This window comes from Cucurbita pepo, chromosome LG02, assembly GCF_002806865.2.
Source record: "Cucurbita pepo subsp. pepo cultivar mu-cu-16 chromosome LG02, ASM280686v2, whole genome shotgun sequence".
Classification (NCBI taxonomy): domain Eukaryota; kingdom Viridiplantae; phylum Streptophyta; class Magnoliopsida; order Cucurbitales; family Cucurbitaceae; genus Cucurbita; species Cucurbita pepo.
Window position 1 is genome coordinate 2,554,926 of NC_036639.1, and position 26,922 is coordinate 2,581,847.

At 35.0% G+C, this 26,922-nt stretch overlaps 4 protein-coding genes, 1 long non-coding RNA gene and 4 other non-coding genes across 10 annotated transcripts; 7 read left to right on the top strand and 2 right to left on the bottom strand.

Annotated features, from left to right (window-relative positions):
• Positions 1 to 891: 891 nt before the first annotated feature.
• Positions 892 to 4,556, bottom strand: LOC111788130 (EIN3-binding F-box protein 1-like). Its single transcript, XM_023668348.1, has 2 exons — positions 4,244 to 4,556; positions 892 to 3,519 (listed from the first exon to the last, which is right to left on the bottom strand). The coding sequence occupies exons 1-2, from the start codon at positions 4,266 to 4,268 to the stop codon at positions 1,637 to 1,639; spliced, it is 1,908 nt and encodes a 635-aa protein (XP_023524116.1). The 5' UTR covers positions 4,269 to 4,556; the 3' UTR covers positions 892 to 1,636.
• A 5,238-nt stretch (positions 4,557 to 9,794) lies between these two features.
• Positions 9,795 to 11,494, top strand: LOC111788298 (ethylene-responsive transcription factor SHINE 2-like). The gene is made up of 2 exons (XM_023668623.1): positions 9,795 to 9,954; positions 10,648 to 11,494. Exons 1-2 carry the CDS (start codon positions 9,875 to 9,877, stop codon positions 11,144 to 11,146), a joined length of 579 nt encoding a protein of 192 aa, XP_023524391.1. The 5' UTR covers positions 9,795 to 9,874; the 3' UTR covers positions 11,147 to 11,494.
• Positions 11,495 to 13,677: 2,183 nt separating this feature from the next.
• LOC111788321 lies at positions 13,678 to 17,268 on the top strand. Its single transcript, XM_023668649.1, has 5 exons — positions 13,678 to 13,902; positions 14,272 to 14,385; positions 15,829 to 15,908; positions 16,074 to 16,198; positions 16,867 to 17,268. Exons 1-5 carry the CDS (start codon positions 13,850 to 13,852, stop codon positions 16,936 to 16,938), a joined length of 444 nt encoding a protein of 147 aa, XP_023524417.1. The 5' UTR covers positions 13,678 to 13,849; the 3' UTR covers positions 16,939 to 17,268.
• Positions 17,269 to 18,179: 911 nt separating this feature from the next.
• On the top strand, positions 18,180 to 21,468 carry LOC111788231 (SPX domain-containing protein 1-like). 2 transcript variants are annotated; one of them, XM_023668512.1, is made up of 3 exons: positions 18,180 to 18,800; positions 19,796 to 19,922; positions 20,931 to 21,468. In XM_023668512.1, exons 1-3 carry the CDS (start codon positions 18,315 to 18,317, stop codon positions 21,314 to 21,316), a joined length of 999 nt encoding a protein of 332 aa, XP_023524280.1. In that variant the 5' UTR covers positions 18,180 to 18,314; the 3' UTR covers positions 21,317 to 21,468. The 2 variants fall into 2 exon arrangements, with proteins under 2 accessions (XP_023524280.1, XP_023524281.1); XM_023668513.1 differs by having other exon boundaries at positions 18,180 to 18,764.
• A 215-nt stretch (positions 21,469 to 21,683) lies between these two features.
• On the top strand, positions 21,684 to 21,756 carry TRNAR-CCU. The gene has a single exon. It is a non-coding gene; the product is annotated as a tRNA-Arg (tRNA).
• A 1,423-nt stretch (positions 21,757 to 23,179) lies between these two features.
• Positions 23,180 to 23,252, top strand: TRNAR-CCU. The gene has a single exon. It is a non-coding gene; the product is annotated as a tRNA-Arg (tRNA).
• A 148-nt stretch (positions 23,253 to 23,400) lies between these two features.
• On the top strand, positions 23,401 to 23,473 carry TRNAR-CCU. Its single transcript has one exon. It is a non-coding gene; the product is annotated as a tRNA-Arg (tRNA).
• An 87-nt stretch (positions 23,474 to 23,560) lies between these two features.
• Positions 23,561 to 23,633, top strand: TRNAR-CCU. Its single transcript has one exon. It is a non-coding gene; the product is annotated as a tRNA-Arg (tRNA).
• Positions 23,634 to 24,637: 1,004 nt separating this feature from the next.
• LOC111788351 lies at positions 24,638 to 25,715 on the bottom strand. Its single transcript, XR_002814147.1, has 3 exons — positions 25,491 to 25,715; positions 25,156 to 25,252; positions 24,638 to 24,977 (listed from the first exon to the last, which is right to left on the bottom strand). It is a non-coding gene; the product is annotated as an uncharacterized LOC111788351 (long non-coding RNA).
• Between the last annotated feature and the right edge of the window lie 1,207 nt (positions 25,716 to 26,922).

Here is a 26,922-nt window from a genome sequence, read left to right on the forward strand (position 1 = left end):
GAAATATTTCAAATAAATATCTACCGTCTTCATTTGTCTTTTATATGATATTTCTATGGATGAATTGAATTTGTTCAAAATATTATTATCCGCAACTTTACTTTTGTTAAAATTCTTACCCAACTTCTTATTCTTTCCCCTTTTTCCATTTGAACTCATTTTATTTATTTATTATTTTTTAAATATTTTTTCATTTATATATGATATAAAAAAATAATATTATTTTCCAAACCAACATAAATTATTTTAAAATATTTATTTCTATAACTAAATCACAAAAACAACGGGCATATTATTAGTATAGATAATGATTATCAATTATTTAAAGCATTTCCTAACTATATCATTATCATTTTATTTTGGATATAATTTTGGTGGATTTTGGTTCATTCACATCTGCTCTGATACCATACATAACACCTCAAACATCTTATTAGGTTTGAATTCAACACCAGATGGGTCCCAACATTTTCCTAAGGTGACGAAAATAAAGACAAAAATAGATGATTTCATCAAGTGATTAAATTTAATCCCAATTTAGTGAAATTCCACATCATCTATTAAATTTCAAATGGATGAAGTGCATGAACATTTATTCCCAAATTATGTGGACAAATTCAATGTTTCCAATAGAGGGGAGGTAGATGATATGTCAATTATTCAAAAGAAATTCAAATCTCAATTATTAACATAAAAATGGAGCTGTCCCACCTCTACATTTGCCTTTAATTATTGATGGTAGGAAGAAAAAGAAAAAAAAAAAAAAAAGTATAGATGCCATGAGCATAGTTCGCTAATACTAATTTTTTGTCGTAGTGAGCATAGTTCGTCGATTGCTAAGATATATGTTCGGTTTTACCTGAAGTGAGCACAATTCACTAACTTCATATCTTGAATACAAAATGGACAACTTTTTTATTCTCAAATGTAAAATATCATTACATAAAGAAAGACGCAGACATACAAACACAAAAGGGCAGGGATGTGAGGTTTTATTACATGTTTGAGGAGAGCTTGCATGTACAGTTACAGTTCACCAAAGAGGGAAAAAAAAAAGAAAGAGGCACCGCAAACAATAGGGCTTGGCAATTGGAAAAAAAAAAACAACCCAAATGGGCTGTGATGGCCAAAGCCTATGGAAACAGAAGGCACCATACTTTCACAACTGTACAAGCAACCACAACAATGACAACGACCCCTCCCTAACCCTTTCGAGGAAAATCCTACTAATAAACCAAAACCATGACACGCATACTAATTTCTAGAACTAGACTACTAAAATATTAACCAGAGAGAAAGGAAAAACATGCACCTATGACGTGGCAAACTTCGAGGGGCGGGCGAACCCAGAGCCGACACGGATTCTGGTACCAATGTTCTTGGGGAAAACTGGCCATCCGAAGTGGTTCATCCCTCTACTAGGCAACAGATCTCCAAGGAGTTGAAGATCTGCAAAAAAAATAAAAGAGAGGGAAATGGCCATATACCCTGGAATAAAAGAACCAGAATTGTATTGGACTGGGATGATCGATCCTTGGTGATTGATTATACCCCAAAACTTAATGAACAGGCCGCCCCCGATCGGAACAGCTGGCAAGTTACGGTCTGAATTCTTCGACTAGGTTCGTTATCAGTTTTATGAAAGAACGTCGCACCTCCATAGCTGCCCCACAAGCAGATCAACAGTGCTACTGCTGATTGCATTGCAGTGCTGGATGTTCAGACCCATAAGAGTATCACCCAATTTTATTAAGTCTGCCAAGCTTTTATCAGATACGAATGAGCAACTAGAAACTGAAAAGATCTGTAGATTCAGTTGCGTGGAACGGGCTAGAGCTGCAATCCCTGAATCTGTGATCGAACATTTCGAGACATCAAGATCACTTAATAACAGGCAGTTGTTTGCAATGGATGTCAAGATAGCATCGGTGATCTTCCTACAACCATTGAGATTAAGCATTTCGAGGGTCCAACCATGGTGCTTGATTATGGATGAAACCACTTTGTCAGTCAGGTTGACACAACCACTGACATTGATCTTCACCAAACCTGATTGACAGTTTTGAAGCCAAGGTAGAAACCCACAACCATCAATTCCAACAAGTCCACTAAAATCGACGTTCTGCAGCCGAGGACACAGCTTGCCCAGTAAAGCAAGGTTTCTGTTGCCAAAACCATGGCAGTTACGAACGGTCAACGACCTCAAGGATCCGCTCGATGCTTGGATGGGCAATTCTGAGCTAATGTCCTTAATTCCCAAGCAGCTTATGAGAGAAAGTGCCTTCAAATTTGTACTGCAGTTCAAAAGAACACCAAAGAACCCAAATTGAGTAATCCTGTGGCACTCCTCCAATTGCAAGCACTCGAGCGACCTGGCAGCTTTCGTAAAAGCGACCAGACCATTGTCGGATAAAAATGAACATTTCCTTAGACAGAAATGCTTTAAGTTTGGAGTACCCTTTCCAACAGATTCAAGTCCCATGTCTGTTACTCCATTGCAGGAGGAGATTGTGAATGACTTCAACTTTTGTAGTCCATGACCATTGCCCATGACCCAGAACCCTTTCTCACTAAGGTTCTTTAGATCGGTGAGGGCAAGGTCGGTAACTGCCTTGCCATAATGCCCGATAACAGCGAGGGACACATCAGAAATGTTCAAAGCTTGAAGCTTCACCTTGTTCAAAGCACAAGTGTTCAAAGACAATAAACTGGCAATTCCTTGATCTCCAACAAGTGAGCAATCTTTAATCGCGATAGACTTCAGCTTCGGGCAGTACTGCCCAATAGCTCGCATACTCTCATTTCCAATTCTTGCACAAGATTCTATGGTAATATCGGTCAACTTCGGGCAGTTTCTTGCTATCTCAATCACAGCCTTGTCAGATATAGCAGGACACTTACAGAGATCAAGCTTCTCTAATTGGTGAGAAACCTTGGCAATCTCGCAAAGACCTTCGTCTCCAATGGACGACAGATTCCACAAAGAAAGAGCCCTCAGAGATTGACATCCACGAGCAATTGCCTTAAGTCCAAGGTCGGTCACCTTGCTGATCTGATTATTTCCACGGATCACGAGCTTGCCTAAGCCTCCTCGACTTGCAGTTCCAACAGCAGCAGCAGCAAGCCTCAGATCTGTCGCATTCTTCCCTTCCAAACGTCTGGACAGATATCCATCACTCTCAATTTCAATGTCTTCAGCCTCCTTCGAGGCTGCCTCATCCTCAGACTTCAATTCGTGGCAAGAAATAGTGCTCAAAAGCATGAGCCATTTTTTAGAAACGCTTGCACAGACACTCCTTTCTTTGCCACCAGGCAATCGTCTGAAGATCTCAAATAGGCACTCATCTGGAAGAATGTCGATAGAGTCATTAGCCTTTGATCCAAACACAAATGGAGCAGTGATGCGAGACCTCTTGCGAGGGGGAAAATAGAGATCAACATGGTGAGGAAGGGACAAGAATAAACTCGAGTCCTTGGGATTTGTGTACATCGAACTCCCAGGACAAAAGTCTTCACTACCTGAAATTTCAACAAGAAGTTAGATACATCGTTCCACTTCACAATTAAAATCCCTAGATCGAAATACAACTCGAAGTTCTAGATTAAATGATGGATTATTCATCATAATAGAAAAGACAAGAAGTAATCTTAGAAAAACTATTCTCTCCTTGTATAATATTTATTACTTATGTGCTACCTTGTTCTAATATTCAAATCTAAAGGAAATCCTGAAAAGATCAAATTTACCCTAACCGGTATTAGGATGATTTGTTAACAACACAAACATATCATTTAACAGGAAAAACCAATCTTCTATGTTTCTAAACTTGCCTAGAACCCTAAAAATATAACGTTTTGACTCGAGAAAAAGCAATAAACCGATCGATTCCTAAAATAACATCTGTCCTTGGATTGTTCGAGACAATAAAAACGGACGATCAACCCCAAAACACTGACCTATGACAAAAGACCACATCCATGCTCCCTCATAGTTCCCAACCATGTATGATCTACCACTTGGCAAAGCGAGAAAAAAAAATCATAACTAAACTAATAATCCAAAATTTTCCCTAAGAACCACAATTTCATCCAAATATTTTTCACAGCCATACAAAACACAACAATAACATCTCAAAACTTCAACTAATACCACGAACCAAGTTCTAAACAACCTCCAATTCACAAACTCAAAGGATACATCAAGCAAAACAAACATTAAAAAAAAAAATAAACATCAACATACCGGAATATTCGAAGAGCTTCGACATGAGTATAGCTCAAAAAACCCTGGGAAGTGGAATCTGCACGGATTTGCACCCAAAAACCCTCGAAAGAGAGCAAAAAGGAGAGCGGAAACGAAGAGGAAGAACAACAGCAAGACGAATTCAGCCTGAGATGGTGAATGCATGAGAGAAAGGCGAAGGAGATGGATCAAACCCTATGAGATAGGGAAAAAAAATGGCGAAGAAGAGAGAAGAAAAATGAAAGACTTGGAGCGGCCCAGAAGCCGGCTTTATGGTGGGTTGAAGAAAGTTTCGGTACATGCACGTACACCCAATAAAAACCCAAGTGCAATGTTTTTGCTCATATTCTCCTTCTCCCACCATAATATATATATATATATTTATTTATTTATTTTTAAATTAATAATTGTATTATTAATTTAAGAAGTTTATAAATATAGTTAATTTTAGATGGAACCATTAATACTTTGGTTTAAAAAAATGCGGTTCACTTCTAAAATGATTTAAAAAGATTATTTTAACTTCCAGAAATGTTTCAAAAATAAATATAAAAAAATTTAAAAATAATTTCTAATACATCAATAGATAATATTCGACTATATATTACCGTAAAAAAAATGTTTTAAACTTTTTTTACAAGAATAAAAAATTTTAAAGTTATTTTTAAAATTTTATTTATATATTTTTAAACATAATATTAATAGTTTATTTTATTAAAGAGTATTAATAAAAATTTTAATTTAAATATATATTTAAAATATTATTAAAATTTCAAGACTATTTTTTTTAATTATTTTAGACTTTTCTACCCAATTTAAGAATATTATTAAAATTTTAAAAATTTTAAAAATATTCTTTTTTAGATAAAATATGTATATTTTTTAATATTTTTATTAAGTTAGCCTTTTAAAAATTAAAGCTATTTTTATTTTGGGTATTTTGGTCAAGTGGGTCTACAATTCAATAATGCCACGTGGACTTTTTAACATTTTCCCCCCAATAATATATACATAGCTTTTATGGGTAAGGATAGAACACATCCTATAAAAATTATTATATGTTAGCAATAAAGTTATATTAGAAAATTAATTTAAAAAATCATAAAATAATAATAATAATAAGTTTTTAAACTTAATATATATATATATAACCGATCTTTAATCTATTTAATATATTTTTTAAAATTATAAATATTAAATTAATTTTTTAAAAAATAAAATCAACCGAACCATTCATCAATAGAATTGTAAATAATGTCTTATCCATGTAATCATATTTAAATAAAAAATAATTTATAAAATTTAAACGTACCATCAAATGCTCACGAACTCGTCAATTTGAAGTTAATTAAGATATATATTTATGGTGAAAATTTCGACATTTTTTAAATTTTTTGTTAATATTTTTATAATATTAAGATGAGGATGAAAATATTCAATGTACCCTGGTTTCTTTTAAATACAGTGTACAATGGTTTATATATTGAATTAATTTGATTTTTTTATGATTTTTTATTTTGTAAATTAATTTTAAAAGGGTTTGACGTACACGCGCCGTTCATTGAATGAAACCTGGATTTGGAGTCCGAATCCGTTGCATTGCATAGGAGTTTCCGTGCCCCGTCTTAACTCAAACTCGGCTTCTTTTTATGTCGTCTTCCGCATTTTAGGTCGGTTGACGACATGTAGTCTTGGTCGGTACACATTTTAAATTATTTTCTAATTTTTAAATTCATTTTTTAAAAATATATAAAATATACTTTATTTTAAAATATAACATAGTCACTTCGCTTAGAACGTCTATCTTAATTTAAAAAACAATAATACCAATTTTGTTAAAAAATAAAAAAAAACATCTCGAAGTTAATGTCTAGCTCAAGTTCAGAGCGAGCGAAATATTGTTTGCTTTGGTGTGTTACATATCGCCGTCAGCCTCACGGTTTTAAAACGCATTTAGTAAGAAGCAGCTTCCTGTTCCTCTCTCCACCCGATATGAGATCTCACAATCCACCCCTTTGAACATAGCGTCATCGCTAGCACACCGTCGGGTATTTAGCTTTGATACCATTTATAACAACTCAACCGTCATCGCTAGCAGATTTTTTTTTTTTTTTTTTTTTTGTTACGTATCACCGTCAGGATCATGTTTTAAAACGCGTCTATTAGGGAGATATTTCCACATCCTTATAAGGAATGTTTCGTTCATCTCTCTACCGGATATGGGATCTCACAATCCACCCCTTTAGGTCCAGCGTCATCGCTGGCTCACCGCCCGGTATCTAGCTCTGATACCATTTGTAACAACTAAACCCCATCAGTAGCAGATATTGTCTGTTTTGGTTTATTACGTATCACCGTTAGGCTCATGTTTTAAAACGCGTCTATTAGGGACATATTTTCACACCGTTATAAGGAATGTTTTGTTCATCTCTCTACCCGATATGGATCTCACAATCCACCCATTTGGGCCCAGCATCATCGCTAGCTCACCGCTCGGTATCTAACTCTGATACCATTTGTATCAAGTTAACCCCACCGTCAGTAGATATTGTCTGTTTTAGCTTATTACGTATCACCATCAGGCTCATGTTTTAAAACGCGTCTATTAGGGAGATATTTTCACACCCTTATAAAAAACGTTTTATTCCTCTCTCTACTCGATATGGGATCTCACAGTAAACTTACGACTATACATATCACACATCAACCGGAGCTTTCGTTGTCTAAATTCATCAAATAATTGAGATGGAAATTACATAAATACCCTCAAATAATTATTTTATTTTAAGTGATCATATCACATGAAATCTCTTAAAAAGAAGAAAGGGCACATTATTCCACGAGCTATGAATGGGAAAAATAATCAAAGTTGGATTAAGATTTAAAAAATAATAATTATCATGATAAAAAATTGTAGAAATAAAAATAATAATATTTAAAAAATTGTGTCTAAAATGGTAATTTCCTTAAGATGTTTTTAAAATAATTGCTACCTAAAGTAAAACAAATATCGTGCTTTAGGGACAGGTCTCGGGTCTGGAGAGTAATTAAAAAATAATAATTAATTAATAAAAGGCCCTTGTAATTATTAGAAAAAGACCCCGCTACTTTTGCTTAATTGTAATTTCACCCCCAATGCGGATTCAGATTCATTCATCTGCCCCGTTTTGACCAACTCTTAGTCAACACTACAATGCACCACATGAAACGGCTTAAATTAAGAGATTTTAATATATTATTATTTTTTAATTATTATATTTTAATATTTTAAAAGTCTATCTCAATTTTTTTTTTCTAAACTTTAAAATATTATTCTTAGTTTACTTTGAAATTTGACGCGGGAATTTGAAGTTGGACTCGTAAGACCTATTAATGATCGATCTCGAGCACATTTTGGTCTTGATTTTCGGCTAAATCCCTAATTTTTTATTTTGACTAACTAGTTCGAGTCTTCTCTTTTCCTTTTTCCAATATTTAATTTTTTAAAATTAATAACATAATCTTTTTCACTTTTAATTACTCCGATAAAAAAAATAGATTTTCAAAATGAATTTATTTTTATTTAATAAAAAATTATAATTTTAAATGAGCCAATTTGCAAACGAATTAAAATATTTTAATATAGTTTTAAATAGTCATAATATCGCTAAATTTGAATTTTAAAAATAAAATTTATTTTCCGTACAGTTAAAAAATATATAATTTAGAAGTACGGTGTGGGGTGGGAGAATAACCAACCAAATATTAACATTTTTTTAATTAATTTATTTATTTAGTGATAAGCTTAACCGGCATATTTGACTTTTTTACATTCGCCTCCTACGTTTTCATTTTCGTTAATTAAAAAANTTTTTTTTTCTCTTCTATTTAATTTTGAAGCCCACGTTTTTCTTAAGGGATAAATGCACTATAATTTATATATGAACACGTGGAGGAAATGAAAATATTGAAAAAGTAAATTAAAAAAAAAAAACATAAAAACAACGTGTATTCATTAGGAGTGTTCGTATGACTGGATGACTTCAATAATTGGATTATTCAACTCCAACCATAGTTCGATCTGTTGGTTGAGACTTTTTTGACACAGTCAACCTAACCGATCTTAAAATATGGTTCACAACATAATGTCTGGAAAATATCTAATGTTTGTAATCGATGTTTGTGATCAGTGAACATTTAATATTTGAATTTAAGTCTGGGGAATATATTTTTTTAAAATAATAAAAAATGAATAATTTAATGTAAGTTTAGGGGCCAAAATCCAAAAAATAATATATTGAAAAGAAATAAATTTGTAGAGGAATTAAATGATAAATTATAAAAGATAAAATAAAAAATGGGGGCAATATGCTGCAATGAATTCGCTTTATGATGGGCCTTGTTGGGCTGGACCAGAATGACTGAACTTCACACAAAAAAAAGGCCTTTTATTTATTTATTTATTTCTAAACATTAGATGCGCCAAAAGAAATTGTTAGTTTTAAATGTAAAAAAAAAAAGCTAAATTTATTAATTTTTTGCTAAAAATAAAATAATTGTAATTACCAATAAGCCCATTAAATTTTAAAATAAATTCGAGATTATTTTGTTATTATATATATATATATATATATATATATAATTATTTATTATTTTTTATTTTCTAAAAGTAGAAATTATCTATTCAAGAAAAAAAAACTCCAAATTAGCTTTAAAAAAAACTAAAACATTTTATTGCAGGAAGGGCTAATAGATGTGTTTTAAAACTGTGAATCTGACAACAATACAGTCAAAACAGATAATATTCGCTAGCTAGCGATTGACTTTAACTATTACAAATGGTATTAGAGCTCTTATCTGCTAGCTAGCGACAAAACAGATAATATTTGCTAGCTTGCGATGGACTTGAACTATTTAAAATGGTATCAGAACCTTTATCTGCTAGCTAGTGATGGACTTGAACTATTACAAATGGTATCTGAACTCATATTTGCTAACTAGCTACTTAAACTATTACAAATGATATCAGGGCCTAATATCAAGGGGTGGGTTAACGGTTTAACNTTTTTTTTTTTTTTTTTTTTTTTTTTTTTTTTTTTTTTTATAATATTTATTACATTTTTGTTTGAAATGAGTTAATAGGCAAACAGGGCCTTATTCAATTCAAACTCTCCATCTTCCTGAGTGGGATCATAAATGGCGCTTTATGACCTAAACCTGCAAATTTCGTCCACATTTTTCCATTTCCTCAAAGCTCAGAAGTCAAATTTAATGAAACTTCTTTTTGGATAGCAGACAATAGAAGTTTTGATGGTTCCAATTCGATCCGCCATTAAAGAAAAGCTGCAGAATGTGTGTGAGAGAGAGAGAGAGAGGGAATTGCAATTGCAACGACGAGTCTCATTAAATTGTGGTTGTTATGAAGCTGCGTCCGTGGATCTTACATGGTTGAGCAGGTGAAAGATTTTAATGGCGAACCCCATTAAGAAAAGTACTCTTCTCAGAGAAGAAGACCTTCCAATTCCCACCGACGCCTCTATATAAATCGATGAAATTATTGCTTTCTGTACGTTTTTACAACTCTCTCACCTGTTTTTTTGTTTGCCTTTTCGTTGAAGAGTCTGAAACTTCTGTGTTTCTCTCTCTGGAGTTATGGTTTATTCGAGGAAGTTCAGGGGAGTTAGGCAGCGGCAGTGGGGCTCGTGGGTGTCAGAAATCCGCCACCCATTGCTGTAAAATCCCCTTTTCATTACGTTTTTTTGGTTCTTCTGCTATAAATATATGCGCCGTTGATTGGGTTTGTTGATTTAAAAATGCTCTGTATAACCATTTTTTTTGTATGGCGCCCATAACCTGTTTGATGATTTGCCTGAAAGAGACCTGGCGGTGGCGCCATGGATTTTTAAACCTCATTGTTGTTGTAAATATGTGTGTTCTTGCTTGTGTTGTTTTGGTTCAGAAATGCTCTGAAATCCCATGTTCTGTCTGGCGCCCATAAACTGTTTGATGATTTGCCTGAAAGAGACTTGGCGGTGGCGGCATGGATTTTTAAACTTCATTGTTGTAACTATGTGTGTTATTGCTTGTGTTGTTTTGGTTCAGAAATGCTCTGAAATCCCATGTTTTGTCTGGCGCCCATAACCTGTTTGATGATTTGCCTGAAAGAGACCTGGCGATGGTGGCATGGATTTTTAAACTTCATTGTTGTTGTAAATATGCGTGTTATTGTTTGTGTTGTTTTGGTTCACAAAAGCTCTGAAATCCCATGTTTTGTCTGGCGCCCATAACCTGTTTGTTGATATGCCTGAAAGAAGCTGAGCGGCCATGGCGTTGGCAGGCATATCTATGTGTTCTTGGTTGTGATTTGGAACTACATTACATCATGAGCGCACATTCTTATATTGTTCATGTGTTTTTCTTTGTAGGAAAAGAAGGGTGTGGCTAGGGACATTCGACACAGCCGAGGATGCAGCACGAGCATATGATCAAGCATCCATCTTAATGAACGGCCAAAACGCCAAGACCAATTTCCCTGCATCGAAAGACCGATCTGAAAGCCATGGCCATGGCGCTTCTCCATTGTCCCCAAAAGCACTTTCAGAGCTACTCAGCACAAAGCTCAAGAAGTGCTGCAAGAACCCTTCTCCCTCCTTGACATGCCTGCGACTCGACAGTGACAACGCCCACATCGGCGTCTGGCAGAAGCGTGCAGGCACTCGAGCAGCCTCCGATTGGGTCATGAGGATTGAGTTAGGAAAGAAGGAGACTCCGTCTCCGTCGATGCCGCTGTCCCCATTGCCCGAACCTGCAAGCCAGGAAGCTGAAGGTCGCCAAAATGGGATTGATGAAGAAGACAGAATTGCAATGCAAATGATCGAAGAGTTGCTGAGTTGGAACTGCCCTCTTCCTTCAACTTCAAGCTAGGTACAAAATCTCAACACAAAACTCAACTCTATAAATAAGAGAACCCATAAGACCAAACACAAAGAAACTTAATTAATCTCTGTGTTGTAACTGTCTGTATATACATATATCTATATATATCTATATATCTATATATCTATATGCTGTTTATGGGATTTGGGAAGCTCAAAATCTGTATAAAGGGGGAGCTTTTGCATATAGATGAGTTGGTGTTTTATGTCAGGTTGTATCAAAATCATAGAGGATTGTAAGCTATATATATATACATACATATATACATATATATATATATATAGAAAGGGAAAAAGTTTGCAGATTATGAGCAAAGGGATGACAAATTTGGTCGTAGGTTGAATTTGCTTGGTGTAGTTTAGAAGTTAGAATTTTGTCTCTATCATTTGAAAAGACCTCGTAAGTAGTCTAACATTAAAATTCACGAACAGTGCATTCTAATATCACGTATTCAATCCATTACGCTCGGAACTCCATGTTAGTGACTTTTAACGCCTGAAACTACTTATGAATTTTTATCGTACTTTAGGAACGAAATTCTTACTTTTTTTTGGGAAACCAAATTCATAATTTGATATAATATTTAATATTGTCAATATTGTAACTTCATCATTTTTATCGTACTTTAGAAAAGAAATTCTTACCTTTTTTTGGGAAACTAAATTCATAATTTGATCTAATATTTAATATTTTTTTTTTCTTTTTTGTCTATTAATGGTTTGGTTCTCGTACATTTATTTGCTGCTAGTATGAGAAAAGTCTTATCTAGCTCGGGTAGGAACATGAAATATATTTTCGTCCTCGACCTCGTTTAGCTAATGAGAAGAAATCTCTCTCGTTCCCTCACTCATTTTTATCGGATTAAATGAATATCTCTATTATCGTTGAACTATGCTCATTTTGACAATTTGTCGCTAATTTTTTTTGTGGGTTGTCACGTTTTGTTNACGGATCCCTCCTCCTTCCTTCAATCTCTCACCATTCATTCCCTAAAAATAAAAAAAGTAAAATCTCCTTAATTAATTGAAAATTTTAGAGCCACACCAATACTTTATAGAATCAAAATATAATTGGAGCCACAAAATTTGAAAGGGAAAATTGATGGCTCAAGAGGTTTCCCATGGGTAAGGTTTGACAATTTTTGTAGCCACTTTATGGTTGACACGTGGCATTTACTCAAACGTTGACTTTCTACAACTTCTCATTTATTGTTCCCAAAATTCAAACCTCATACATTATTCTCTTTATTTATTATTTATTTTTTTCAGAAATTTATTAAATTTTGTTGCATTTGTAAAATTATTTTAAAAAGAATTCTCGATGCGGGCACGGAGATGTATCGACATTGAAGTTAAAAGGCTAAAATTAAATGAAATATTAGCTGTTAAAACACGTTTAAATGTACATGAGAGAACGCAAACAAAATCTTATATTGATTATGAAATGAGAAGAATAGTAATATATAAGCTAGAAGTAATAGCTCTATTGAAACGAGACTTTTTGAGTGAAACTAAAAATAAAGCTGAATCTAAAATTTAAAGCTTAAAATGAGAGAAAAAATAAAAAAGAATTAACCTCTTAAAATAAAAATATATTTTGAGACAATAATTTTCTTTTTCTAAAATATTGTATACGGTATATGTGAGTCTGTTGAGGAGGAGAACAAAACACTCTTCATAAGGGTGTGGAAATCGAAACCTTTCCCTAGTAGACGAGTTTTAAAGTCTTGAGGGGAAGTCTGAAAGGGAAAACCCAAAGAGAACAATATCTGCTAGCGGTGGGCCTGGGTCATTACAAATAGTATTAAAGTCAGACATCGGGCTATGTGCCAGCCTTCTCGATGTCCCCCGAAGGGGGATAGACACGAGGCAGTGTGTCAGTAAGGACGTAGGGCCCCAAAGGAGGGAGGATTTGGTGGCAGTTCCACATCGATTGGAGAAAGGAATGAGTGTCAGCGAGGAAGCTGGGTCCTGGAAGGGGTGGATTGTGATGTCCCACATTGGTTGGGGAGGAGAACAAAACACCCTCTATAAGAATGTGGAAATCGAAACCTTCCCCTAATAGATACGTTTTACAATACATCAGTATGTTTTTTGATAGAGTTGGATTGAATTGTAACCCTATTTAGAATAGGTCGAGTTGATCCGAGAAAAAAAAATGAACTCACGAACCGATTGAAATTTTCAATTTTCAAAAAGTCCAACTAAAACCTGACCGAAAAGAACCGACCAACTATTATGGTTTGGGTTGGGAAGGTTTGTACCTATACAAATATTATTGGAGCATTCGTAGTGAAATTGGGTTAAATCTTATTTGAAGTCATGACGTGGAAATTTTTATTTATTTTATTTATATTTAGTTTAAACTTAAAATTATATTACAAAAAAATGTGTGTATTTTTACCAAACAGTTACTTTCGTGGGTCATAGGCTGGATTGTACTGACCTCAACGTGGTAACGCTACACAATTCTCGAATCAGATTATGCTATATCCGTTGCCAAACAAGCCCTAATTGGTGCCTTAGAATAGAACTTAGAAGAAGAGGAAGAAGAAAGAACAAGGAAAAAGAAAAAGTGCGAGAGAGAATCTGGGATCGTAAGATTTGTTTCGAGAATTCGAATTAGAATATAACTCATCTCTGAACCAGATTTCTTCCTTGAGAAACTCCGATCGAATCCGAAAGATCAGGCATGTTGCTTGCCGTGCTGATTGCCAACTCCGTCGGCAACATTCTCGTCGAACGGTACCATTTTTTTTCTTACGCTTCTTGGCTTAATCGATTGAGCATTTTTTTTTCGTTGCATTTTCATGTTTCTGATGTGCGTTAGCTAGAAATTGTGATTTGAATGGCGTCGTTGTGCAATCAATCGCATTGTTGTAGTTTTCTGTGCCGATTGCTTTGATGATTGTGTGAAATGTGCGATTAGCTTCAGATGTATTCCTATTAGAATTGAAATAAGCTTGAGAGTTCGGTGTTTAGGAGGGAAATGATGCTCTGTCTCTGCCATCTACTCTAACTTGGACTGACTTTGTGTTCTATTGGTTAGGAATTCTTTGCCATCTAATTTCATGCGATTGAACTGTTGATCATGATTTTTATTTGTTTTTCTAGGTTTCACGGAGTTCCGGCAGAGGAGCGATTGCATTGGCGATCCTTTCTAGTGAAGCTGGGAGCTGATAATCTCAAAGGTGCAAAAAATGAAGAGCTCTATGTTGCTTCGCACAAGTGAGTGGAATCTTCCGATCAGTTCTTTAGAAGCAGTTTTGAACAATTCTCAGTGATGCATTATAATTGAAAACTGATCTTTGCAAAAAATGACGCGTTTTCATACTCTGCATCTGAGGTACCGTTTCTCGATATTCCCACCCCTAGGGTGAAAAGGAGAAACTCAAAGGATAACGATTGAGCCTCATCCTCCTCTTCTATTGAGCTTCATCCCTGAGAATTTTCAAATGCGCGAGGGAAATCGATGAACTTTATTTGCGTGATTATTGTTATAATGTTTTAGTATCGAAATTGTCGCCAAGTCCATTAAATACAATAGGATATAATAGACAGCTAGAACTTACAAGCCTCCATTTCCATTTTCCTCCATTACTGTTCTTTGATCGGTTCTGTTTCTCATCTCCAACAATAATAGACAGCTAGAAACTGCAAGTTCAAGCTTGTTTATGAATAATGAAGTCTTTGGTATTCCAAAGGCAACGCCAATATGAGTCAAATGTTCTTAGGATCTGCCCCTTGGCCCCCTTGATTCTTTGAAAAACTTGTTGAACTTGATCTAGTGCCTTGATCTTTCATTATTATTCTTGCATAACCTAGACCAATTGGGGCATAAGCGAGCAACTTCTTTTCTTTTTCTGTAGACATAAATGGCATCCACTCTGCCAAGCAATGACTGCAAGAATAATAGATTCTTCATAGGTACCTTCTATTTCCAAAGCCTCTTGGTCATCTCCTTAGAAATTGCCTATCTTACCTAAGATCTTGAAGATGGATTAAAACATTTGAAAATGGATTGAAGAGAAAGCTATTCTACCACTTCTCTATCACTTTAATGACTGTTAAAAATAAGGTTCCACCCCTGACATGGGATATTTTGAATGTATAAAATGATCATCATTTTGCTTCCATCTAATTATTCTTATGGACTGAGTACTCATTTATCACATTGTCTTTTTATCCTCCTCCAACTCAAGAGGGAGGTACTGAAAACATAGTATTTGCTAGCTACAACTGCAACCCTCTAGGGGCTTCTTGAGCTACTGTTGAAGTGTGTGGTAGTTGCCATATAGTACAAAAGTTACAAAGGCTGTGTTCTTTGCTCGAATGGTCACCAATGTTTGAAATAAACTGTTTTACTGCTAAATAAAAATGCTTCCCTCTCCAATCTGGATGTTTCCTTTGATAATTCCTCTTTTTCTCTCTTTCTTTATTTTTTGTTTCTCTTTCTTCCTTTTTTTCCCAATAGACTGCCTTGCTCATGAGGGAATCTTAAACAACAAGGTGAGCCAGTGGCTTGAATAAGAGTCAACCTTCCCCATCTAAAATAAAAGCATTTCTCATACATTATAACAATCGGGTCCCTTTCAAATTTGTGATACTTCTTATTGGATTGCTTTTGTGTAGCTGGTTTTACCATTAAATTTGCCTAACATTTTGTAACAGGTCTGTATACGTCGTTTACACAGTCCTTGGTGATGTTGCGGTTTATGTTGTTGGGAAGGATGAATATGATGAATTAGCTTGTAAGTAAATGCCAATTCTTCCATTTTCTTTGGACTCAATTCCTTCTCTCTCCCTCATCCTCCTGATAAAAAATTGCAGCGTTTCCTTCTTTTTTGTTTTGTTTTTATCCCGATCTTTTCTGTGTCATTTATCCTCTACGTTAATGTCCTTTCCTCTTCTTCAAGTGGCAGAAGTGATCTTTGTAATAACATCATTGATAAAGGATGCCTGCGGGAAAGCTCCAACCGAGCGATTGTTTCTTGACAAATATGGAAAGATTTGTTTGTGTCTTGATGAAATTGTCTGGATGGTATGTCCTTTCTTTTCTCCCTTACTCAGAATTCACCTTGTAGGTTTTGTGACTGAGCTGCCAAAAATCATGGGGCTCAAGCTCATTATCCAGCCAGATTTAGTGATAGTCATGTTAAAATCTTAAGACTTTAATTTAAGAAAACTCTTCGCAAATTGCCTTGGAGAGAACAGTGTCTGAGAAAACGAAATGGTGTTGTTGTTTTGTTGCGGGCATAGAACAAATTATCGATTTTTCCTTTTATTTTTTATCTGTAAGTTTGATTTTTGTCAAGCAATTTTCAGTTTCTAGGAGGAATAATTTTTTCATCCGTTTGTTATTTTCAATAATAATAATAAAAAAAAGCTTTGTGAAATGTCTTTCTCTGAATAGAAATTTGAGGGCTCTCATAATTGCTAACGAATACCCAATATAGCATATTGACTACACTTGTTCTACTATAGATCATGTCTGCAGTGGTGAAACGTATCTCATGGCTAACAAATTTATTGAAGATTCAGACTGAGATATCTGTATTTACAATAATTATATTTCAGCTCTAATAAAATTCCTTGACAATAATAGTTGATACTTTGTTTGATCTACAATGTCTTTGAATTAGATGGGTTAAATGCAGCGGTTAGCTTTTCACATCTTCAATGTTACTTATCTATTTCATGTCTGTGAAGGGCATCTTGGAGAACACAGAGAAAGACAGGATCAAGAGGCTGGTAAGGTTGAAGCCTCCAAATGAGTTTTGATTTAATGAGACGGTTGCACATCCTCTCAGTCATCCACTTCGACGTTACTGCTTCCACGTGGTTATCTTCCTGCTTTTCAACTCTTTTACCTGCAAGATCGTTTCAGCTCTGTGTAATCATGGTGATCGTCGGTATGTTTACTATACTTCCTATTCTATTTTTTTCGGTTTGTAAGTTAGAACACACGATTCTAAAAGAATTCAAGGGATTGTTTGGATTAAGATTTTCATAGAGGGTAGGAAGCTTGCGAATACAGACTACATTGGGATTATGATTGGTTTTGATATTCGTCTGAAGAAATGATACTTCCTATTAAGAACTTCCTTGAAAGATAAGGCTCATGGACTAGCTAACTAGCTCGCTCAAGTTGTTGTGGTAGTCATCTATTTAAGGTTTAATATTCTACGAACCGAGGTGTCTATATGTTGATATAATCGAGTGGTCATTAGAGCCATTGAAAAAAGTAATCTATCAAATGTATTTTCTTTTCCATAATCTATAGCTGATTAGTTTTTGGGTCTATTTGGATTAAATTTCATGGGTTTAATTTGTAAATCATTTAAAACCACTAAAATGACTTTTTAAAATGAGTTTGAGAAATAAGCTATTTCGAAAGAAATATTTGACACCATCGAACAATACTGACGACAACTAATTCGGAGAATACTGCCAGTGACAACTTCAACGACCCAATAGTTGATCGATCATAATGTTCCTCAATTGCTCGTTTTTGAGTTCTACCACATGCTCGTCTCTCAATCCCTCTTTGTGTTCTCACATTTCTTTTTTTCCTTCCTCGTGTTCATTTTGTTTTCTTCAATTCAACCCATTTGTAAGAGAGGGTATAATTGAAATGACTTCATATTTAATTTAAAATCCTAAGATACTCTATTGTGAAAGAATTGTTTATGTAATTCTTGGGTTTACTTTCTATTTTAAAAATTACATAGGTACATGGATTTTTAAGTCGCCTTATCCATTTTTTTAAAGTAAAAAGAAGTAATAATGATTATTAGTATTAGTTTTTAAATTTCATTTTCTCTCCTTTTTAGCGAAGAAATATATAGTTTTTTAATACAAAATATGAGAGAAAAAAACAAAAAAAAAAATAATAAATGTTAATAACACCTAAACTAGGTTCATATTTGTAAAATTTCAAAAACTAAAATAATATATAAGTTAAAAATAAAGAGAGAGTGCGAAGGAAGCCATTGGAGGGACTTCCAATCATCAAGGTATCGTTCTCTTCAATTGACCGCTTCTATGTTCATCTCTTTGTTCTTTTGTGTTTTCTAGGGTTTCTATTTTCATCATCAACTGGCCATTTTGTTGGCATTATTCTGCTTCTTATTTGACCAAAAAGTTCCCATAATAATATGCTCTTGTTTATTCCCCTCCTTTCCACCATTTTCCCTTTTCCTTTTAACCTAATCGACACTTTACATCCCTCTCATTTTCAACGTAAACAGCATATTCCCAATATTCCCAATATTCCCAATATTCCCCATTTCCTCTATGCAATCGTTTTTTTTTTCTTTCTTTATTCTATTGTTTGGGTTTCTCTGATTATAAATCTCTCTGATTTCTCTGTGATTTTGTACATTTGCATCATGAAGTTTTGGAAGATTCTGTGTATTTTGATTGAATCTACTTTGCCTGAATGGAGAGATGAGTTCATTTCTTATAAGAAATTGAAGAAGCAATTGAAATTGATGTACCCTGATAAAGATGGTAATCCTAAGCGCTTAAAGTTTGATGGAGAAGCATCCATGGAGGTTTTTCTTAATCTGCTTGAGGAAGAATTGGACAAGTTTAACCAGTTCTTTGTAAGCAAGGAGGAGTATTATGTTATTAAGTGGAGTGTATGTTACTGACCTTTTGGTTTCATAGTTGTTTGATCTCTCTCTCTCTTTCTCTTTTTTCCTTTAAAAAGAGCCTAAATTATCGTTTTTATATGTGAGTTGAAGCTGTTTGTAAGGAACTTTGAGTGTGGGTGTGAGGTTTCATGTCGGTTGGAGAGGAGAACGAAATACTTTTTATAAGAATGTGGAAATCTCTCCCAAGTAGACGTGTTTTAAAACCTTGATGGGAAGTCCAAAAGGGAAAGCCCAAAGATGACAATATCTGTTAGCGGTGGGTTTGGGCTATTACAAATGGTATTAGAGCTAGACATCAGGCGGTGTGCAAGCGAGGATGCTAGGCTCCTAAGGGGGATGGATTGTGAGATCCCATGTCGGATGGAGAGGGAACAAAGCATTCCTTATAAGGGCGTGGAAACCTCTCTCTAACAAGCGCGTTTTAAAATCGTGAGACTGATGGTGATACACAACGGGTCAAAGCGGACAATAGTTGCTAGTGGTTAGCTTGGGCTGTTACAAATGGTATCAGAGCCAGACACTATGCTATGTGCCAGCAAGGACGCTGGGCCCGTAAGAGGGGTGGATTGTGAGATCCCACGTCAGTTGGAGAGGGGAATGAAACATTCCTTATAAGGGTGTGGAAATCTCTCCCTAGCAGATGCGTTTTAAAACCGTGAGGTTGACGGTAATACATAACGGGTCAAAGTGGACCATTGTTAAGAATGTTTGTTTAGAAACTTGCAGTTTAGAGCGTCAAAAAGAGTGAAAGACATTTCCTCTTTCGTTACCATCTTAGTAACTCATTCTGAAATGTTCTATTCGATACAACTAGAGTGGAAGCCATGGAATATTTAAGGTCATTTGAATAGTTGGTCTGCTAGGCATCTATTTCTTTTTACCATTTGGTAATGACGTTGAACGCCACGTTTTTCCTTTAAGACGTGCTAAATAAAACTCTATGCATTTATATTCGCTATAAGAAGTCGTTCGGAATGCAGTTATTGCAGGAGAGGGTAGCAGAGATCGGAGATTCGGACGAACGGTTGATGAAAGTAGGGAGAGACATTGTGGACTTCCATGGAGAAATGGTTTTGTTAGAGAATTATAGTGCCTTGAATTACACAGGTTTGTGTTGCTTTCTATTCCTTTTTCATCCCCTCCTTTTGCTTTTTTGTTGGATTCTGATTATAAAGTTACCATAATCTATCCATGATCATGTTTCAAGAGAATTTTGAAATGTTGAATTAGGACAAGATCTAAGGAGGTGGGATGATTTAGAATCCTACTCGTTACATTATGCTCATGACTCGTCCCTATGAATCTCGAGCAAGGCTTTGCGAATCACAAAGCCAGCTCTGAGAGACGAGAATTTTAAATTATTAAATCTCGACCCGAAGACTTGAATCCAAGATCTTGGATGGGAGGGGAGGGTATCTCTAATCATTCCAAACTCTTACCATCAGGGGCCTCCTGCCTAAAATTTTCTTCCCTTGCTCGAGAGGCCCTTGTTGGGAATATAACTTTGTGAGATCCCACGTCGGTTGGAGAGAGAAACGAAGCATTCTTTTGGGGTCCAGCATCCTTACTGGTGCCACTGCCTCGTGTCTACCCCCCTTCGGAAAACTGCCTCTTCGTTGATACATCGCCCGATGTCTGGCTCTGATACTATTTGTAAGAGTCCAGGCCCACTGCTAGTAGATATTGTCTTCTTTGGGCTTTCTCTTTCAGGCTTCCCCTCAAGGTTTTAAAACGCGTTTGCTAGGGAGAGGTTTCTACACCCGTATAAAGGGTGTTTCGTTCTCCTCCCCAACCAATGTGGGATCTCACAAAGGGTGTGGAAATCTCTCTCTAATAGACGTGCTTTAAAAACCTTGAGGGGAAGTCCTTAAGGGAAAGCCTAAAGAGGACAATGTCTACTAGCAATGGACTTGGGCTGTTATATACGAGCTTCGTGTCGAAAATACCTTTAGTAGTAGTTAGTACATCCATATCGACTTACAAGATCGACGTTTTATTTGATTTATATTCTAGGGACTGAGGGTCTTCTAGTGTAATAAAGTTTGTTCTTCACGTTTTCAAACATAAGAGTCCATTGTTTGAAGTAAAACTCATTCAAATACATTCGAAGCACAGGACTGGCAAAGATTCTAAAGAAGTATGACAAGCGAAGTGGCGAGCTCATCCGTGTGCCTTTCATCAAGAAGGTGTTACGCCAACCGTTCTACTCAACCGATGTGCTCGGTCAGCTATTAAAGGAGTGCGAGACGATACTCGATCTTCTCTTCTTCAAGAAAGACCTGTCATCTGCTGCTGAAACAGTCAATGAGAAAGGAAGAAGGGGTGGGTCGGAGGCGAACACTGCGTCGGAGAGTAAAGAAAAGGTGTTGAACATTCCCGAAGATCTTGAAGAGATCGAGTACATGGAGAGTATGTACATGAAGCTAACATTATCGGCCCTGAAAGCTCTGAAGGAGATTAGAGGTGGAAGTTCAACAATAGATGTTTTCTCGTGGCTCTGAACATTACAAAGAGATGGGGCTGAGTGAAGTTATTAAGTTTGAAGTTTTTTAGTGTTTAAAGAGAAATAATTTGTGTTTTAGGCGTTGAGTTGTTTTATTTAAGTTAAGGAAGTCGGTGTTTGAGAGTATTATAATGAGATTAATGATTAATGTATTATAAAATTTTTAAAATATATAAGTTAAAGATAATAGTTCATAAACTTATAAATATATAAATAAACAAAGCAATTTTTCTCTTCTCTCAAGAAAAAAAAAAACCTCTGTGATTTAATATTTAAAAAGAAAGTAATAATATTATTATAAAAAAAATATCATTTTTACAAAACTTTTATAATTTATAATTTTTATGGGTTGTTAGGTTCAACAAGCGCCTGTAGCTCAGTGGATAGAGCGTCTGTTTCCTAAGCAGAAAGTCGTAGGTTCGACCCCTACCTGGCGCGTTGTTTACAGTTTTTACTCAATATTTTTTTTTGGCAAACATCGAAGTGTTAATCTCTTTTGCGTTGATTTTTTTTTTTGGCAAACATCTAATTGTTAGACCAATGCCAGCCCCTACGTTGATAGGATAAGCATGAGATTACCTTGAAAGTTGTTTCTTGTAATCAAAACAACCAAGAGCAATATTGCTGCTAATTCATCCTTATTTCGGGAATGAGAAGCGAACCAAGAGACAAAAAACACATGGGATAAAAGAATAGTCAATGCATCAGTAGCTCAGTGAATAGAGCGTTTGTTTCCTAAATAAAAAGTGTAGGTTCAACCTCTACCTAGGGAGTTTTTTATCACTTAGTTTCCAGTTTGGCTATTGGATAACAAAACTCCAAACTGCAAAAACCCAGTATATTTTTGGCATACGTCATGGAATAAAAAAAATGATATGTTCAGAAAGTGATTATTTTTTATGTAACTATAAGAATTTACAAGAATGTACAAGAATGCTCAATGCACCGGTAGCTCAAAACGTCTGTTTCCTAAGCAACCCCTACCTAGTGCGTAGAAAGTTGTAGGTTCAACCCCTACCTAGCGCAAACTCCAAACCACCAAAACCCAGATTTTTGCGGCAATGGTATAAAAGGAAACATGATATGTTCAGATAGTGATTACTTCTAACTAACTACAAGAAAAGGAAGCATGATATGTTCAGAAAGTGAGAAAAGGAAACATGATATGTTCGAAAAGTGATTATTACAATAAGAATTTAGAAGAATGCTCACCTCTAGCTCAATAGATAGAGCGTCTATTTCCTAAGCAGAAAGCCGTAGGTCCGACCTCTTATCATTTAGTTTTCAGTTTTTGGCATGAGATAAAAGGAATGATATGTTTGGAAAGTGATTATTTTTTACCTAACTACAAGAATTTACAAGAATGCTCAATGTGCCTGTAGCTCCGCGTTTCTTATATTAAGTTTTCAGCTAATCGAAAACAAAACTCCAAACCACCGAAACCCAATTTTTGTATGGGATAAAAGGAATGACATGTTCTTCTTACCTAACTACAAGAATTTACAAGAATGCTTTATGTGCCTATAGCTCAGAATTTGGCTACCGCCAAAACCCATTTTTTGGCATGGGAAGAAAAGGAATGATATGTTCGGAAAGTGATTATTTCTGATGTAATTACAAGATTTTACAAGAATGCTCAATGTGCCTATAGCTCAGTGGATAGAGCGTTTGTTTCCTAAGTAGAAAGTCATAAGTTTGACCCCTACCTGGCGCGTTTCTTATCATTTAGTTTTTAGTTTGGCTATCGAAAACAAAACTCCAAACCACCAAAACCCAGTTTTTGGCATGAGATTAAAGGAATGAGATGTTCGGAAAGTGATTATTTATGACATAACGACAAGATTTTACAAGAATGCTTGATGCGCCTGTAGCTCAGTGGATAGAGTGTCTGTTTCCTAAGCAGAAAGTCGTAGGTTTGACCCCTACCTGGTGCGTTTCTTATCTTTTAGTTTTCAATTTGACTATTCGAAAACAAAACTCAAAACCACCAAAACCCAATTTTTGGCATGGGATAAAAGGGATGAGATGTTCGGAAAGTGATTATTTCTGACATAACTACAAGATTTTACAAGAATGCTCAATGCGCCTGTAGCTCAGTGGATAGAGCGTCTGTTTCCTAAGCAGAAAGTCGTAGGTTCGACCCCTACCTGGCGCGTTGTTTTTGGCATGGGATAAAAGGGATGAGATGTTCGGAAAGTGATTATTTCTGACATAACTACAAGATTTTACAAGAATGCTCAATGTGCCTGTAGCTCAGTGGATAGAGCGTTTGTTTCCTAAGCAAAAAGTCGTAGGTTCAACCCCTACCTGGCGCGTTTCTTATCATTTAGTTTTCAATTTGACTATTCGAAAACAAACCACCAAAACCCAATTTTTGGCATGGGATAAAAGGAATGAGATGTATTTAGTTTTCAATTTGACTATTCGAAAACAAACCACCAAAACCCAATTTTTGGCATGGGATAAAAGGAATGAGATGTTCGGAAAGTTATTCGAAAACAAACCACCAAAACCCAATTTTTGGCATGGGATAAAAGGAATGAGATGTTCGGAAAGTGATTATTTCTAACTAACTAGAAGATTTTACAAGAGTGCTCGATGTGCTTGTAGCTTAGTGGATTAGAGCGTCTGTTTCCTAAGCAGAAAGCCGTAAGTTTGACCCCTACCTGGAGCATTTCTTATCATTTAGTTTTCAGTTTGGCTATTCAAAAACAAAGCTCCAAACTGCCAAAACCCATTTTTTGGCATGGGATAAAAGGAATGATATGTTCAGAAAGTGATCCCCTAGCTTAGTGGATAGAGTGTGTGTTTCCTAAGCAGAAAGTGATCCCCTATTTGTTTCTTATTTGGCTACTCAAAACAAAACTCCAAACCACCACAACCCAGCTTTTGGCATGGGATAAAAGGAATGATATGTTCAGAAAGTTATTATTTTTTACGTAACTATAAGAATTTACTAGAATGCTCAATGTGCCTGTAGCTTAGTGGATAGAGCGTCTGTTTCTTAAGTAGAAAGTCGTAGGTTCAACCCTACCTAGTGATTATTTTTTATGTAACTACAAAAATGCTCAATGCGCCTTTAGCTTAGTCGATTTTTCCTAAGTAGATAGTTGTAGGTTTGACCCCTAACTAGTGCCTTTCCGGTTTTGGCATGGTATAAAAGGAATGTGCTGACTAAAGAAAAAGTGGGGTTAAGCTAGTGGAAGCTGGCAGGGGAGTCCAGGTATTTCATATATTCTATCTTGAATCACTAGCTTCAAAAGCAGATGAGACAATTCATGAAGGGCTATTCGCATCTTGAGATGCAGAACACAGCATATTTGCAGAAACTATGAAAAGCTAATGTCATTTATGAGGCATTTATCAATTAGTAAACCAAAAGTACAAAATGCAAAACTGATTGATCAGAGAATGACCTCCTGAGAATCACAACTGTACCAAATCTTATATGAAAGATTGCCAGGACTTAACTGTCAGGAACTTGAATATGATACCAGTATGCCTAAATGTTACCGCCATTGTTGATGACATGATACTGAATATATGCACAAGCATAAACAAACTAACAATACATACCTCTATTGATCGTAAGTGCTGAGAAAAACCTCCAAAGAAGCCATCTCCTTTGCAATTCCCACACAGCATTTCCTTTGTTCCCACTGCAACACAAAGCCATTGATCAACAAAACAAACAACACAAGTAGAATTCAAATTTTCAGGGGAAAACACGAGAAAATCGAAACAGCTCAGTTTATCAGTCAATTGCAGGTTATAATACTTCTTCTTCAGTTGTAATTTGAATGCTGAATCAAATAGTTGAATTGGGGCACAGATTACCCGCACAACCAACAAGATGCACCGGCTATGAATTGTCCATTGAAGAAATCAACAGCATCAACTCCACTTCCTTGGCATTATGAGCAAATAACAGCAACTATTTCATTCAAATTACAAAAAAATCAGTTCGCAAAACCTAAATCGTTAGCAACAAGTTATAAATCGACCTATCGATTCCATCACAAATCACGCTATTAGGTTTTGTGTTCCGAACACTCTTCGCAGCCTATTCGATCAGAAACACAGTACCGTCTCAATTTCCAAAGAATATACACATTGCGTTTCATTTTGAGTAATCGAAAAACAAACTTCAAACAGGAGAAGCAGAACCTTACCATTTAGATGAAGGAATCCAGCAACTGGAGAATAATGGAAGCCATTGTTAATCAGGTTGAGCTTCTGATTGCCACAGCCTCCAACTGTTGAGGAATTCGATTACCAAATGAGAACACATAACAGTCGAGGAATTTCCAAATGATTTTTATAGTTCACTACAGGAATTTCCAAGAATGAGAAGAATTTTGAGTTGCAAGGTACTGAAAAACGAAGACGCCATTGAAATTCCATATACTTCTTACCTGTCAAATGGTTTAGACTACGAAAAACTATCTGTTTAATTTATTCCAAAGGTTAAAATACCATTTTACCCCTTCCTTATAATACTTCCAATAAAATTTCATAATTTCATTAAAATAATAATTATTATTATTATTATTTAACAAAAAATTCTTTTAATTTTTTAGAATAAATTTCTAGTAATTTTCATTTAAAAAAAATTATAACTAAAAATTGCAAGTAATTAATGATTAATTGAAACATTTATGTAACAATAAAATTTACTTTGACTAGGATATATTTAATTTCGGATGGTTGGATTCTTTTATTCTTTAACCCATTGGACGGTCAGGATTTTACGTGCAATAATCACATTTAAATTTTCTTAAAAGGTCCTCTAATTTAATTTACAGCGCATTAATCATATTTATTAGTCAAACAAAAAAAAAATCTTAATTTTAATTATAAATTAAATCATCCACCCCTAAACAATGGGTAGTATTTTCATTTTCTGATATATATATTTGGTAATTACAATACACCAATTATAATTATAAATATTGGTAATTAGCTGATTTTTTTCTTTTTTTTTTACTTATTTTAAAATTAAATTACATTTTTTTAATATAGCACGGAATTTAAATTTTAATATTTAAAAGATTTATTAAATATTAAATTAAGTTTATAATTTTTATTTATTATTGTCATGGTACGAATTTTAAATAAGTTAAAAAAGTACTTTTTATTTATTTATTTTGTGGCTTCCTTTCAAAATAAAAATAAAAATTATTTTATTATTTTGCTTATTTTGTACTAAAAGGACGTTATTAATTAACGCTTATAATTACAGCTAACTGCCAACTTTAATAATTCTTATTTTTTAAGGCAAAAAAAAAAAAAATTGCATTTTTTAATTTTGGATCTCTTTACCATCCGCTAGTAGATATTGTCCTCTTTAAGTAGACTTTTCCTCCCGGGTTGGCTGCTAGGGAAAGGTTTCCACACCCTTGATAGTTTGTGTACTCCTTCCTTTAATCGATGTGGGACCGCCACCAAATCTACATCGCCTCGTGTTTACCCCTTTCGAGGAATAGCGAGAAGGCTGACACATCGTCCGATGTCTGACTCTGATACCATTTGTAATGACCCAAGTACACCGCTAGCAGATATTGTCATCTTTGGGCTTTTTCGGACATCGCATTAATTCCATAT

Bases quoted from the DNA above. Each gene is read 5' to 3' on its own strand.
- LOC111788130 (XM_023668348.1), bottom strand. From the start codon at position 4,268: ATGTCGAAGCTCTTCGAATATTCCG. The intron at 3,520-4,243 runs GTATGTTGATGT...TTGAAATTTCAG, and splicing joins GAAGCTCTTCGAATATTCCG to GTAGTGAAGACTTTTGTCCT.
- LOC111788231 (XM_023668512.1), top strand. From the start codon at position 18,315: ATGCTCTTGTTTATTCCCCTCCTTTCCACCATTTTCCCTTTTCCTTTT. The intron at 18,801-19,795 runs GTATGTTACTGA...TTCGGAATGCAG, and splicing joins ATTATGTTATTAAGTGGAGT to TTATTGCAGGAGAGGGTAGC. The intron at 19,923-20,930 runs GTTTGTGTTGCT...TTCGAAGCACAG, and splicing joins TAGTGCCTTGAATTACACAG to GACTGGCAAAGATTCTAAAG.
- LOC111788298 (XM_023668623.1), top strand. From the start codon at position 9,875: ATGGTTTATTCGAGGAAGTTCAGGGGAGTTAGGCAGCGGCAGTGGGGC. The intron at 9,955-10,647 runs GTAAAATCCCCT...TTTTCTTTGTAG, and splicing joins GAAATCCGCCACCCATTGCT to GAAAAGAAGGGTGTGGCTAG.
- LOC111788321 (XM_023668649.1), top strand. From the start codon at position 13,850: ATGTTGCTTGCCGTGCTGATTGCCAACTCCGTCGGCAACATTCTCGTC. The intron at 13,903-14,271 runs GTACCATTTTTT...TTGTTTTTCTAG, and splicing joins GGCAACATTCTCGTCGAACG to GTTTCACGGAGTTCCGGCAG. The intron at 15,909-16,073 runs GTAAGTAAATGC...CTCTTCTTCAAG, and splicing joins TGAATATGATGAATTAGCTT to TGGCAGAAGTGATCTTTGTA.